Below are 15,104 nucleotides of genomic sequence, written 5' to 3' on the forward strand. Positions count from 1 at the left end.
ACCGGAGACTAAAGGACATCAAAAGAGAAGTTAAATAGAGTGAGAGCCCCCTGGATGGTTGGGGCCAGGAGCTCCAGAAGGCTGGCTCACTCGAAGAGCCACCTGATATGAGGGCCAGCTGCCACCCCTCACCCTGGCCCTTTATGAGGCTGGTAGCATCACTTCCTAGCCCTTCCTGTCTCCACTTAGAGGGCAGGGCGTCTCAGCCTTCCTGGCAGGAGCCATTCCAAGGCACCCTGCCACCCCTGCGATGAAACCCAAGAGCCCTCACCTCTAAAACCATAATTTTGTGCCACCTGAGAAACCTCAGCATTAGGTCAGGTGACACACCATTAGAAATAAGAAAGTTATATGGTCCCTAGTCTGTGGGAGACATGATCTTTGCCCTCAAGGAACTTAAATAGTGCTTGACGATATTCGATTAAATACTAACATGGATTCTTTCAACAAATGTATGTTTAGTACTCCCGCCAGTGCCGGAGCAGCGGCAGATGCTGGGGATACCGTGATGAACGAGACCAGCAGTCCTTACGTTCTGGAGCTCCCCAGCTGCAGGGGGAGGGAGACATGGAGCAGGTAACAGCCATGTGAGGGGACCAGGAGGCCTTGGGAGCCTTAGTAAGAGCTGATGCAGCCTGGGGGGTGAAGGGTGTCTGAGCAGAGCTTGCAGGGTGAGAAAGGGCCAGGCAAGGGAAATGGGTGCCAAAGTGTGTGTGTGTGGGGAGACACTTTTGAGCATCACGGGGCTGGGGAGGGCTTCCTGCAGGGGCTGATTTCAACTGGGTGTTGAAGAGCGAGTCAGCCTGAGGAAGAGGAGGGGACAGAGCAGCCGGGTAGGAATCAGCATTTGGGGATGGTGGGGCTGTGGGTCTGGCTGAGAAGGAAGAAAGGGCAAAAGAATCCCTTTTCCAGAGGCCAAATTTGAGTGGCTAGCCAAGCATCCACCTGGAAATGTCCAGGGGGTGCTTTCTCATTAGTAACATGGACCACACAGGGGGCTCCTGTGTGGCTCAGTTTGTTGGGCGTCTGCCTTCGGCTCAGGTCGTAATCTCAGGGTCCTGGGATCGAGCCCCATGTTGGGCTCCCTGCTCAGCGGTGTCTGCTTCTCTGTCTCCCTCTGAAAACTTCCCCTGCTTGTGCTCTCTCTCTCTCTCAAATAGAAAAATAAAATCTGGGGGCACCTGGGTGGCTCAGTGGCTTAAAGCCTCTGCCTTAAGCTCAGGTTGTGATCCCAGGGTCCTGGGATGGAGCCCCGCATCAGGCACTCCCTCCCTGCTCGGCAGGGAGCCTGCTTCCTCCTCTCTCTCTGCCTGCCTCTCTGCCTACTTGTGATCTCTGTCTGTCAAATAAATAAATAAATAAAATCTTTAAAGAAAAAAAGAAAAATAAAATCTTAGAAAAGATAAGACAAGAAGAGAAAAGGAAGGAGGGAGAAAGAGAGAGAGAAAGAAGAAAAAGAAAGAGAAAGAAAAAAGAAAAGAAGAAAAGAAAGTAAGAAAGAAATGGGGACCTCTGGTGTGGAGAAGCTCAGTCTTCCAGAGAAACTATGTAGAAGAAAGACTAGAAGCCAAGGTGAGCATGTTGAGACACTGGGGTGGGGGAAAGGAACCAGCCTGGAAGACAGAGAAGCCCCTAAGAACACATTCTGTAGAAGCTCAGAGAATGGTTCTCCAGCAGGGAAAGGAGAGGCTCCTGTGGGCCAAATGTTAGTGATGTTTCTGGGGCTCCAGGAATTGGAGGGGAGCACAGGATTATATACATAAACAAGTGAGCATTCATAATGCACTGCCTTGGTCTCGACCCCTCTCCCAGCACTGCTGCTTCTCTCACCTTCCTGCTAAAAATATCCCCCCGAGGTCCCAACCCCAGGTCTACAGCAGCTGGCCATCCCTACATCTGTGGAGGGAGGAGGAGGCCCAGGTTCTCTGCCTAGTATCATGGGCTACCCGTGCTGGACAGCTATGATGGGATGCCAGCATTGCCTTTCAGTGATGGAAATGAAAGTGGCCATGGGCTGCTGTGGGTAGGCAGGTGGGGTGTGTAGGCAGGGGTAGGCCTGCCTGATAGCTCTGCACTGAGGTCGCTTCTCTCCCACACCTGCCGGTCCCAAGTCACCCCTATCCTCCAGCTTCGCACAGAAGGGAAGGCAAGGCTCCTTGGGAGTCAGAGAATCCTCCCCCCCTTAAACCAGAGGAGGCCTGGAAAAGCTGGGTTCCATTGGGGAGGATAGGGATGTCATGTACCATTGACAGCAGGTCCCAGCAGGGCTTCACAGAGAGGCGAGGTTCTGGCCACTGGGGATTGGGCCACACCCAGGCAGCTCCTGGAAGGTTCCAGAAACCAAAGTGCAGCCAGCCTGATCCAGGAACACCTGTGCCATCCATACCAATGAACATTTTCTGGCACCAGAGTACCTATACCCTCCTTAAACCCTCCGGACCCCTGCTCTGCTAGGAAGATAGGAAGTTTGGGTGGTGGCTTGTGGGGGATAATGGGCAAAGGGATGCCACGAGAAGGGAGGCCACTGTAATGAGGTTCACGGTTTGGAGGCAGGTGGGCTCTTCTGAGCGACTCACTTTTCTTCTTAGAGCCTTGATTTTCTCACCGACAAAATGGAATTAGGAGTATTACAGAGGACTGCCGTGAATAAACAGAGAACCAGTGAACTTTCCAAGCTGTCAAGGTCAAGTGTTGCTGGTTTCCAAGACCAGCCAGTGTTGCATTGCGAATTTTCAACGTGAAGTCCATGGAGCCCTCATTGGAGGAATTCTGTGAACTACTTGAAATAATGTGTAAAAATGCACATGGCGGGGCATCTCTCCTGGGTGAGGAGCCATAGTTCTCAGCAGCTTTTTATTTTATTTTAATTTTTTTCTCTTCCCCCCGCCCCCAGGCACCAATCAGCAGGTCTGGGACCCACATGCGTCTTAGGTCTGTCCCTGTCGTGTTTCTGATGAGTTAGTGGAGACCCGTGGTAGCACAGCTTGTCAGACACATAGCTTGTCAGGCCCTGGTCCCCCACCCTCCAGAAGATCAGGGAGGGGTAGGCAGCCAGAGGAAGATCCCCAAGTCCTATAGGGAATTAGGGCCCCTGTCCTCTGTGTTACCAGGATGAGGGCCTCCAGTGGAAGGGCAGGAGAAGGACGAAGCCCCAGGCTAGGGAAGGCCCAGGAGGCCTAGAAGCAGGAGCTGCTGAATAAGTGAGTCATCCTCCTGTCTCCCCAGCCCCCCACCCCGCCCCTGCCACCCCACACCACAGAAGACTCAAAGGAGGAAATACAGCTCTTTCTGACACTGTCTTGAGATAAACACTCTGGTTGTGTTTTGTCTTCTGAAAAAATTGGAGACACCATGTCAAAGCTTTAAGAGAAACTGTGAAAGGCCCCACACAAACGTAAGGGAGTCATCTGCCAAAAATGCAAATTTATTGAACAACTACTGACTGCCGGACACTTTTGGATGCTTTGACGAAATGGGCATAAATGTTACCGCTTCAAGAGGCCTGCCCTGACCACCCGATTAAGGCAAATCCACTCCTCTCCCCCACCCTCCGGTTATTCTCACACTCCCTGTGCCTTTCCTTCCCACCACTTATTATACTGCGTGATGTTTCTGGGTGTTGTTTTTATCCCCTCTCTCCTCCATGAGATTGGCCATGAGCAGGAGTCATGCGTATCCATGCCAAGCACAGTGCCCACCGCCCAGCCGTCCCTCAAATACTTGTTAAGGAACACGTGACTATCTCTGATCTTCATAGCAGCCTTGTTAGGAAGGCATTATTATCCTGCCCATTATACAGAAGAAGAAACTGAGGTTCAGAGAGTCAAAGAGACTTGCTTAAGGATGTGTTGCCACCACACTTTAGCTCTGCTCCTCCCCCTTGAAAGATTTAAAGAACGACAGGCTTAAGGGTCAGAAGAGAAAGTGTGGCCCCAGCAAAATGGCTCATGGGTTCAGTCGCCACCCCATACTCAGCCTTCCCCAGCTGAGCTCTTCCAATCTCTATCACACCCAAGTAGCTAGCTCCAAGTCATCAATCCACAGCCAGGGAGCTGAGGCCAGTCCGAACTGGCCAGTTTATTTCCCAAGTCAAGTGACAGCCAGTCCTTGCCCTCCCTCTGGGGCAATATACAGCTGGGAGTCCCGTCCCACTCCTCAAACCTGACACAGAAGATAAATTAGGGAAGTCTTTTATAAAACATTGTACAGGGGGAAATACATACATATTTATAGGGCCAGTGCTGGTTGGGGTGGAGTTCGCTTCTTGAACACAGGAAACCAGATCCTGCCCCATTAGGGTGCCTGCACTCTCTTTCCCTGAACTAGTTCCCCTCCTGTCCCCACAGCCCGGTACCTGGCTGGTTAGATCAAGTCATAAAGGTCCAACAGCTTGCCCCCCAAGGGCACTGCTTCCTGGCTGCCCCCACCAGCTGCTCCCCTGGTGAGTCACTCCCTGCCCTTCCTCCTTACAGGGGTGGCCCGCCTTGGCCTGGCCCCAGGAATTCCGCCTCCAGAGGGGAGAGGGAAGGCAGACTGAGGAATACTGTTTCCTGATATGTATGGGAGATATATGTCCTCCAAACCAGGACTACTTCGGAAAGTGGATGGGGGTCTAATTCACAGGCAAAGAGGCATAAACCCACACTGCCCAGGCCAAAGATAAATGGTCACCGCACTGACCGGTCTCCCCTGCTCTGAACTTGCCCTGTCCTACCAACTCTAGACTTTCTAAAACGCACTCCCGGTCAGCAGCAAACACTTCTCAGATCCCAGTGCCCATCTCTGCAGCCTCCCACTCTGTATCTCCCAGCATCTTTACTATGCATTTTAAAGCCTCCCTAATACTGGGGACCTGTACTGTTGGGATTGGGAAAGGTAGCTGGTTAGGATGCCCCCACCAACTCCCAAATAGGTTCTGGCTGTATTAGGCCTTTGGTGTCATGCCCCCAGGCCTTCTGGCTCCTTGGGCCCAATCCCCCAAATCATGGCTGCCTAGGTCTGAGTAGGAAAACAAGACTTGGTCCTCTGTCTCCCATCCCATACTTGCCAGGTCTTCTCTCCCTAGGCTTCCCCGCAGCTGAGGTAGCTAAGGGCCAGGGCCAGTGAACCTTTGACCCTCCTTATCCCTGCCCTTGGCCAATGCGAAGAACTCTGTTCCAGTACCTTCTCCACACCTTGTCCATGCCTCTTCCTGGTCCCACCTCAATGTGGCTTCTATGCTAGGAACCCCAGGAATCAGCTCTTAGAGTGGCAAATGGTGGATTGAGATCAACCCGTAGTTCCCTGCAGCCCTAGCCGGATGGAGCTGGCTCTCAGCCCTTTGGGAGTGCCAGACAGCCAATTACAGCCAGGTAGAGGGACGCAGTGAGTGCCCCACCCCTTGCTTTTAGAACCTGCTCAGTAGGCCTGCTTGTCAAACAGCTTTAAGTTACTCTTGCTAAAGCCAACAGTACCAGGTAGGGGAAACTCAGGCTCCAGGCCCTTAAAGGCGCCTCCTCTCCTCCCTCCTTCTCCCTCCCCTCCCTCGTGTAGTCCACAAGCCACACCAGTGCTTCAGGAGCCAGAGGCCCGCCCTTGATCTTTCTCTTGCTTCTCACTTGATATCTGCATCTGCGTTTGGGTAACAAAGACTCCTCCATGTTTAAGTCCGGATGCCTAATGCCCGCCACATCCCTCCCACCCCCCCAAAAACAAGTGCCCAGATCTGACCCCTCGGAGTAGAGCTGAGAACACCTGGGGCTCAGGACGGGGCTTGCCGGTGGTTCCCCGAGTAGGCATAGGAGATGGGATGGCGGGTCCCAGGCCTCACGGTGAATGTGTTGATGGGGCTTCCGTAGTGGGGGGTGCTGTGGGGAGACCTGGAATGGGGGAGCAGGAGAGAGGGAAGTTAATATTTGCAACTAGTTAACCAACACCCCTCCCATCTGCCTCAGGGCACGAGATACCGCAGGGCTGTGGTATCTGCCCACACAAGCCCACACGAGCCCCCCGGGACAGGGTGGGACCGGGGCGACCAGTACTGATTCAACTGACACTGGGCTCCTCCTCCCAGCTAGGTTTGGCTGGCCACAGAATAGTCAGTCCCTGATTCCCTTCTGTTCAGAACTCTTCACTCCTAGCCTGGATCTGGATCCTCTGTGGGAAATCCCCATAGGCAAGGGCCACTCAGGTCTCCCCTGCCATGCCACTCTTAGCCCCAATCCCTGACTCTCTAGAGAGTGGGAAAGAGGAGATAGAAGAAGGGGAGCTGGTGGGGAAAAGCAGGAGGGTAGGGAGAGAGAAAACAAGGGAGTAAGTTAAGTCAGGCAACCGCTAACATCGCTCTTTCCAAGTTAAGCGCACCTCGCGTCCCTTTCTCTGCCCAGAGAGCCATAGGACAGCAAACCCAATGTCCCCCCCACCCCCGATAGTGGCCGTGGCCTACTGGGCTCCTCTGGGGCCCAAGGGCAGGGCTCCCACTCACCCGGGTTCTCACCCAGGGCTGCGTTTCTCTCCCTCCCCCCAGCTCACCTGCCAGCCACAGGGGTGAAGCCGAAGTCGCCTCCGGACGCCTTGAACTTGGCTTCCCCACGGGCTGCGCCCTCCATGGACAGCCTTCGAGCGTGCAGGCCTCCGGGGAGCGCGCGGCCCGCTGAGTTGACGCGCCGCATTTCCGGGCCTCCTGGTGGCGGCCCGAAGCAGTTTGGGGAGCTGAGGCTGCGGCCGGTGCCGCCGCGGGGCTGCCCGGGGTTGCGGTGGGGCTCCCCGACATACAGGCGCTTCTTGATGAGCGACCGACCCCCGCCCGAGAAGCGCTCCAGGCCCCCAGCCCGGGCGTGGTGCCCACCGGCCGGAAGGCGCGAGAAGCCGCGAGGCGCTGAGGGCTGCCCCAAGTTTGAGAAGTTGTTCCGGGGAGGGGATCCCCGACGCCCCAAATACTGGAAGGCCGGGGCGGGGGGCTCGGGGTCGTTGCTGAACTCTGGCGGTGGCGGGATGACCTCAAAGTGGAACTCCCCCACCTCGTGGTCCTCCTTGTCGTCCTTGCAGGAAGGGGAAGGAGGGGACGAGAAGGATTTGGGCAGCACGCGGCCCTGGGGGAGGTTGGAGGATGCTGGTCTTTCCCAGGCCACTGGGGCCTGGGGCTCTGCCTTTGTCCCATTGTGTCTGAGGCTTGGCACCATGCCCTCCGGGTCTCCGCGGGGCTGGGGCTTCCACGGACTGGGTATGGTGGGCTGTACCGGTGAGGCCAGCTGAGTGTCCTTCTCAGCCTCCTTGGGCAACTTGGGGACCACAGTGAAGGAGTTGGGCCGGCCCTCGTTGTGGAAGATGCTGTCAGAGCCTGCTTGGGGCTGGCTGCTGTGGCCCCGAAGGCTCCCGGGCAGGGAGGACCGGCTCAGGGCCAGCCCTCCTGGCCTCCCCTTCTGGGCCCTCTGCCTGGCGGCAAGGAGCAGAGCCATTGGGGAGCCTGGCTGCACCACCTCCCCGGTCACCGGATGCCTGAGGAGTTCGTCGGCAGGCTGGGCCGAGGTGGGGGGCTTGGCTGGCTGTCCCTGGGGCTCCTTCTCCTCCTCAGGTCCCCCTGACCTGTGGGCTGAACCTGTGGCCAGTGGTGCCGTCCCCACGGTAACCTCATGGCTGGGGCTCTTCTGGGTGCGATGGAGCTTGTAGAGGAATGTCACCTCTTCCCCGCCAGGGGATCTCTTTGGTGGGAAGGCTGGAGCTGAGAGGGCTCCTGGGGTAGGAGGTTTACTGGGCTCTGTGGGGTGCCCTTCTGCCTCTAGCTGGCTGGGCACTGTAAGTTCTTGAGGTCTGGGCTTCTCCCACTGCCCAGCTGGGACAAGGTTCTCTGTCGGCTGGGGAGATGTGGTGGCCACAGGTGGTGCCGCAGATGGTATGGCAGGCCCGGGCCCGGGCTTGGGTGGTAGGGCTGGCCCAGGCGTGGCCTTGGTGGGTGTGGCTGGCCCAGGCGTGGCCTTGGGTGGCGTGGCTGGCCCAGGCGTGGCCTTGGGTGGTGTGGCTGGCCCAGGCGTGGCCTTGGACTGAAGTGGTGTGGTTGGCAGAGGGGTAGCGGATAGAGAGGGGAGATTCTTGGCTATGGGCTTAGAGAAGTTGCCATTAGTCCCCCTGTTTTCAAAGCTTCTTCCCCCTTCTAGCTGAGGCTTGGGAGGCAGAGACCCTATGCTGGGCTTGGCTTCCTTCTCTGCTGAGGAGGAAAAGCGGGCCTCCAGCTCGTTGCGGATCTGCCGGACACTGGGAGCAGGGGACTCTTGGGGGATGTAGTCCACGGGAGGGAGGGTGAGGCTGGTGGCAGCCCCCTTGTCAGGCAGGCTGCAGGGACTCTTCTCAGGGACGCTCGGGAGGATCTCCTTCTCCGGCGGGCTGGGGACCTTCTTGCCCTCCTTTTCCTGGGAGGCCACCACCATGGGGCCAGCCGAGTAACTGAGGACTCGGTCCTCCCTCTTGGAGCCACAGAGATAGGCTGCCAGCTCGCTCCGCAGCTTTTCCATCTGGCTGGGGTCCCTCCAGTCCACAGGTGCTGAAGAGGCTGCGTCCTCTGGGCTGGGGGGGTTCGGTTTGGGTTTGGGAGCAGGGGAGCTGGATGGGCGGCTTTTCCCAAACCCGGAAGGCTGAGGCACTGCCTTCTCAGCGGAAGGTAAAGGAGGGGCAGGTGGGGGAAGTGGCGGTGCAGGGGGAGGTTGCGGGGGTGCGGGAGAGGGCAGGGGAGGGGCTGGTGGCAGAGTCTCGGCCTGTTCCTTAGTCCAGGACTGGCCCTGGCCCAGGCCGGGGCTGGCTGGTGCTGTAGTCTTGAGCTCCCCTGAGTGGTCTGGCTCAGGGGTCCGGTCTGCATAGACCTGGGACGCGGGGCGGATGTGGAAGCTGGGAGGCAGTGGGAGTCGGTGGGGGGCTTTCTTGGTGGCCCCTTCCTCTACAGGAGTCGCCTGTGCTTCCTGAGCTGGGATGGATGAAGTCCTGACTGGGGTTGGGGGAGGCACCTTGAATGAGCGCGGAAAAGTAAGGTGGGGGTCTGGCTTGGGCCCCAGAAGGCTCCCCTTTGGCTCAGCTGGGCTTTGGGGGGGACTGGTTCTGGGGGTCTCTGGCTGCCTTCCATTCAGCGCTACCTCCGATTTCCACTTGGTGACACCCCCAGGGGCAAAGAGGCGAGTCCCTGTCCTGTGAGGAGATGCTGGGGGTGCTGGGGCTGGCAGAGGGGGTGGGGGTGGGACCAGAGAGGCCAAGGGTGGGGCAGGAGGAATGAAGTCCGGAGGGGTGGGTGTGGATGGGGAGGAAAGGGTGGAGAGAGGGGCTGGGGCCCCCAGTACTGGAGGTGGGGGTGGAGCCGTGCTGGGTGGGGGTGGGGGTTCCAGTAGCAGGGGAGGTGGTGGGGGCGCCATGGAAGGTGGGGGTGGGGGGGACTCCTCTTGAGGTTGAGAAGCATCTGTGGGTGGCCCTGGGGCTGGGCCTGGGGGAGGTGGGGGGATGAGTGGGTCCTGCCCATAGTGCCCAGGCCTCAGGTCACCCACAGAGCTGTACAGTCGGAGGTTGCCGTTGACTAGTGAGCTGGTACCTGAAAGATGGAGACGCAAAGAAAAGCAAGGCGATGAAGCCAACCAGTCTTGCCCATCTCTTCAGGGTGGCACCCAAGAGAGTAACCAGCCAGCTTCATGTCTTTCCTCCTACACACCAGGTGGGGGAGCAGCAATGTCTCCAGTCCCCTGAGCTGTCCTGGGGGTGAGCTCTCCTTTCTAGGGAGGGGCCCCTGCATGTCCTGGCCACTGCGCCTGGAGCCTGGACTGAGTATTCCCTGTCTGCTGCACTCATCTCTGCCCTGCTGTGTGCGGGGACTCCCTTATCCTCCGGCTACAGCTGGGTTGAGCCGATGGGAGCTGCTGGCAGAGGTCAGGCTCCCTTCTTGACGGGCCAGAGTCCAAAAGGGCTGCCTTTCTGCCAGGTTAGCCCCTGTCCCACAGCTCAGAGACAGGAGTAGCTCCCCACTGCTCCTTCAGCCTCTGGGGCATCACCAACCACCTCAGTCCCCGCACCTTGCTCACACCCTTGTATGTCATGCCATCCCTCTATTAAATGCCATGGTTATCCCCTTGGAGTTGCCATCTGGGTCCCAGAGAGGCCTTGGGTGATACAAAGCCAGAGAGGCCAGGGTTCAAATCCCAGCTCTAGCACTTACTCGGGTGTGTGACCTCAGACACACTAGTTAACCTTGCTGAGCCTCTGTTTCATCATCTATAAAATGGGCATGACGCCAATGCTTACCACATAGAGCTGTGTGAGGCTCCATGAGAGAATTCATGTAAAGACCCATAAAGGGCTGATCATGGTGCTAAGCCCATAGTAGGCACTTAATGGCCGGTGACCACTGTGATGGTGACCACCTGCGCTTAACCTTTTGGACTGTGAGTCAGTGAAAGTAGGAGAAAAATGGGAAATCGGGGAACAGGGGATCAGAGGCAGGGGTCTCGAGACTTTCTCAGTAGGGGTCTAGAGACCTCAGTAAGAAGTTTGGGTGAAAGACCCATAGGAGAGAACAGGATACACGAGAAACTTCTGCTTTCCAAAGACCCTGAATCTACCAAGAACCCAGCTTCCCACCTCACACAGAGCTTCTGGAACAGACGCTGGACTGTGGGGGTAGAATCAAGGGTAGAGGTATGCAGAAAAAAGGTGACCTGAATACCCAGGCGCTAAGAGATGCCCAGCACCTCTGGCCCCAGCAGCTCATACCTTTCCCTTCTTGGACCTGGACCCCAGCACCCCCTACTCCACAGAGTCTGCAGACCACCGGGATGCCCTGTTACTTCTCTCTTAGGGGCACCCATCCTCTGCTTCCCTGCCTCTCAGCTTCTAGCACAGAACATAACAAACCAGGGGAATGTGAGTCAGTTGTCTGACTTCAAGTCAAAAAACATAGTGGAGGTGTGGAGAAGAAAAAACTCACATTCATTAAGCACCCAAGTGGGCCGCCTGGGTGACTCAGTTGGTTAAGCGTCTGCCTTTGGCTCAGGTCATGATCTCAGGGTCCTAGGATGGAGTCCTGCATCAGGCTCCCTGCTCAGTGGGGAGCCTGTTTCTCCCTCTCCCTTTGCCCCTCCCCCCACTGCTTATGCTCCTTCTCATGCTTTCTCTCTCTCTCAAATAAATAAATAAAATATCTTTAAAAAGAAAAAAGCAGGGCGCCTGGGTGACTCAGTGGGTTAAAGCCTCTGCCTTCGGCTCAGGTCATAATCCCAGGGTTCTGAGATCAAGCCCTGCATCAGGCTCTCTGCTCAGCGGGGAGCCTACCTCCGCCTCTCTCTCTGCCTGCCTCTCTGCCTATTTGTGATCTCTGTCTGTCAAATAAATAAATAAAATCTTAAAAAAAAATCCAAGTGTTAGGAGCTATGATATAGCAGTGAAAATGAAACAAAAATGGTCAAAATGCTGGCCCTCCTGGCCCTCCTGGAGGACACATCCATGTACTAGTACCACATTAACCGATGAGCAACACATGGACCCAACCAGGAGGAGTGCGGGGGTACGATTTGAATAAGGTGGTCAGAGCAGACCTCCCTGAGAAGGTGACAGCTGAGCAAAGAGGGAGTGAGGGAGAAAGAGAGTTGTACCTATGTGTTGGAGAAGAGCAGCCAAGGCAGAGCAAATGGCAGTGCAAAGACCCTGGGGTGGAAATGTGCCTGGTACTGAAGGGCAAGAAGGATACCGGGATGGCTGGGGCCGTGTGAGACAGGGAGAGAAAGCAGGATCTGAGCCTAGGTGAGGCCAGACTCTGGCAGTCCTGGCAAGAGCCTTCGACTCGAGCGACATGGAAAGTCACGGGCACTTTTTGACCAGACGTACAACAAGAAGCGCCTAATGTCCCATCCTGTACTTCAGAACAGAAATGGGGTTGGCCCTGGCTCATTCACAGATACAGAGGTGCAAGGGGTTAAGTGATCTGCCCAAGGGAGCAAAGCTAATCTGTAGCTAGGACTGAATGCCAAGTCTGTCTGACTCCAGGGTTCTTCCCCCACTTCATGCTGCCCTTGTCCCTGCTCTGACCTTGGCCCTCACCATCCTTCCCCCACTGGAAGCGGGCCTTAGCCAGCCTTGGCTCTCTTCAGCTACACCCCCACCCCCAACCCCACTGCAGCCAGTAGCCAAAAGGCCTGCAGATTCTAGCTTTATCACCAGCCGGGGCGGTGGGCCTGATGCTTAGGCCAAGGGAGGAAAAAAAGATGGACAAGCCCCAAGCCCAGGGCCCTCTTACCTGTTACTTCTTTGTCCGCAAATTCTCCTGGGACAGAGGGGGTGGGCACAGCCAGTCCATGGTTCTCCTGGGCATTCTGAAGGAGGGCAAAGAGAGCAGGGAACAGGGAAAGACAGAGAAATCTTAAGTTGCTGCTCTAGGAGGTCATTTTACTGCTCAAAAATCAGCAGTGATGATGAGGGTCTGTATAACCTTGTGAATATACTAAAATACAAAAAGGCTAATTTAAAAGGGTGAGTTTTGGGGCCCCTGGATGGCTCAATCAGTTGAGTGTCCGACTTTTGATTTCGGCTCGGTCACGATCTCAGGGTTGTGGGATCAAGCCCTGTGTTGGACTCCAGGCTGGGCGTGGAGCCGGTTAGGATTCTCTTTCTTCCTCTCCCTCTGCCCCTCCCCCTTCACATAAATAAACAAACCCTTCAAAGGCTGAATTTTATGTACAGGTGAGTCTCGTTATTTGCAGTAGTTATTTGGTCTGTAAAGTTGCTTCGAACACTAAATTAGAAAATGTGGAATCAATGCCCCAAGGGAAACACAGGATTAGGTTCCTTCAAACTTCAGTCAAAGCATTTTCATCAACCGGTCAATACAGAACTTAGTTTCATGTGTGTTTCTGTTTAAAGACACCTTATTTAAAATATTCTTGACACGTTGACATTGAACTCATGGCCAACAGCACTGTAACTCAAGCCTGAACAAAGTTTATCTAACATTTGTATTTTTTCTGTAAGCACATCACAGCCTTCTTACACTTAGGGATGTTAGCACATCAGCACTATATTTGGGGGCCATTTTAAGCAGTGAAATCACCAACAAAAAGCAAAGAAGTACAGGGATGCCTGGGTGGCTCAGTGGGTTAAAGCCTCTGCCTTTGGCTCAGGTCATGATCCCAGGGTTCTGGCATCGAGCCCCGTGTTGGGCTCTCTGCTCAGCAAGGAGCCTGGTTCCTCCTCTCTCTTTGCCTGCCTCTCTACCTACTTGTGATCTCTGTCTATCAAATAAATAAATAAAATCTTAAAAAAAAAAAAAAAAGCAAAGAATTACAAAAAAGCCAACGCACTACAGAGCACAGGACACTTATTTATAGTATGAGACCCGAAGCAAGAAGGCAAAGGGTCCTGTTTGATCTCAGCAGGGACTGGGTACATCAGGTAACTCAGATTTTTCCTAGTTCTGCCTGTGTCCAAAGTGTCTGGAGGATTGCTTTGGGGGAGTTACAAATACATTTTAGTGAGTAGGTGAATTTGCAAATACAAAATCTGCAAATAATGAGAGTCGACTGTCTACGAATGATACCTCCATTAAAACAAAACAAAAGTGGCTTGCTCCCCTGTGCAAGTCCGTAAGTTAAAAGCCAAATGCTTTAGCCAGGCCTCCTGTTGGCTCTTGGTTTTCATTAGGTATTTACAAAGAAGTAAATGAATTAAAAGTGGCAAACTGGAATAGTTCTAGCACTGCAGATGCCCTTCTGATCTTAAGCCTCACAAACCATAATGTATTTACACAGCTGTCAGTTTGTACATACTATTTTGCATTCTATTTTTTTTTTTTTCCAAATACACATTTCCATACATCAACAAAGTACACACCTGTGTTTTGGAAGTGCTGTGGAGCATTTCATGGCAGCTCTCAAGGTCCTCGACATCCTGGCCTCATCTTTCCCAGCCAGCTTTTATTTCCCACTCAACATGACGGACCCATCCTGGATTCTAGCTTGACCATCCCCCTCTCCACTACCCTTCCCACCCACACACGGAGTTCATGCTCATCCCTGAGGCTGCGTGTTGGTCAGGTTGCACCCCTCTCCTGACCCTTTATTTCTAACAATAATACTCCTTGCTCTATGCTCAAACACATGATTTCTGTCATGCTACTCTATGAAGAAGATGATGTCCCCATTTACCAGATGAGGACACTGAGGCTCAGAAGTGTTTGTTAAGTTGTCTACAGCCGCACAACAGTACTACCACACCGAGGTCTGTGGTGCTTGTGTTCTTCAGTATTTTGCTTCTCTGAAATCTCTCCTCCTTCAAGGATTAGCTGAGCCCCTCGAGGTGGATGGTAGATTGAAGGGGCTAGGAGCACTGGCTTTGGAGCCAGACTGCCTGGATTTGAATTCCAGAACTGCCACCTACTAGCTGTAGGACTGTGCTGGTCGCTGAAGCTCTCTCTGTCTCAGTTTCCCCGCTTATGAGGTGGTGATATGAAATAGAATTTAGCTATTCTAGGGCAGTCGTGGGGTTAAATGACATAATACACAAAAAGCACTTCACTCCTTGCATGTGGTGAATGCCCGTTAAGGGGAGCCCAGTAAACATTATTAGCAGGAGCCCTCACTGACCTGATGCCTTTTTTTTTTTTTTTTGAAGATTTTATTTGTTCATTTGACAGAAAGAGAGCACAAGCAGGGGGAGCGGCAGGAAGAGGGAGAGGGAGAAGCAGGCTCTCACCGAGCAGGGAGCCCAATGTGGGGGCTCGATCCCAGGACCCTCGGATCATAACCTGAGCCGAAGGCAGCCACTTAACTGACTGAGCCATCCAGGCACCCCTGACCTGATGCTCTTCAGAGCAACCCATAGCAAAACCCCTCAAAGGAAGATTTTCGTTTGCTCAATCGATATTCCCCTAGTTCCTCCAGTGAGATGTGGTTGACCTTGGAGCCCAGGGAGTACGTCCTATATGAGCCCCCCAAAGCTGGACACACAGTAAGCCATGTTGTTACTCACTGATGGGCTGATGGTGCTTACTCTGGGCTTAATGGCCTCATGGCTTCATATAAAAGATGGGAAGTTTAAGAAAGGTGTTTTGAAAATATCCATGAGACTCTGGGTTACCAAGTGCAATCTTGGAATTACTCTTTGCCCGTTTG

General features: G+C 54.4%; 1 protein-coding gene across 1 annotated transcript in view; it reads right to left on the reverse strand.

The window, feature by feature from the left end:
• Positions 1-3,408: 3,408 nt before the first annotated feature.
• Positions 3,409-15,104, reverse strand: part of C1H6orf132 (chromosome 1 C6orf132 homolog) — a 34,168-nt gene continuing 22,472 nt past the window's right edge. The window contains exons 3-5 of the mRNA XM_044250775.1: positions 12,236-12,311; positions 6,511-9,544; positions 3,409-5,858 (exon numbers count right to left, since the gene is read on the reverse strand). Coding sequence (XP_044106710.1) covers positions 5,741-5,858; positions 6,511-9,544; positions 12,236-12,311 — 3,228 coding nt within the window. The 3' untranslated portion in view covers positions 3,409-5,740. The remainder of the gene's footprint in view (positions 5,859-6,510; positions 9,545-12,235; positions 12,312-15,104) is intronic.

This window comes from Neovison vison, chromosome 1 (assembly GCF_020171115.1).
Source record: "Neovison vison isolate M4711 chromosome 1, ASM_NN_V1, whole genome shotgun sequence".
Taxonomy (NCBI): domain Eukaryota; kingdom Metazoa; phylum Chordata; class Mammalia; order Carnivora; family Mustelidae; genus Neogale; species Neogale vison.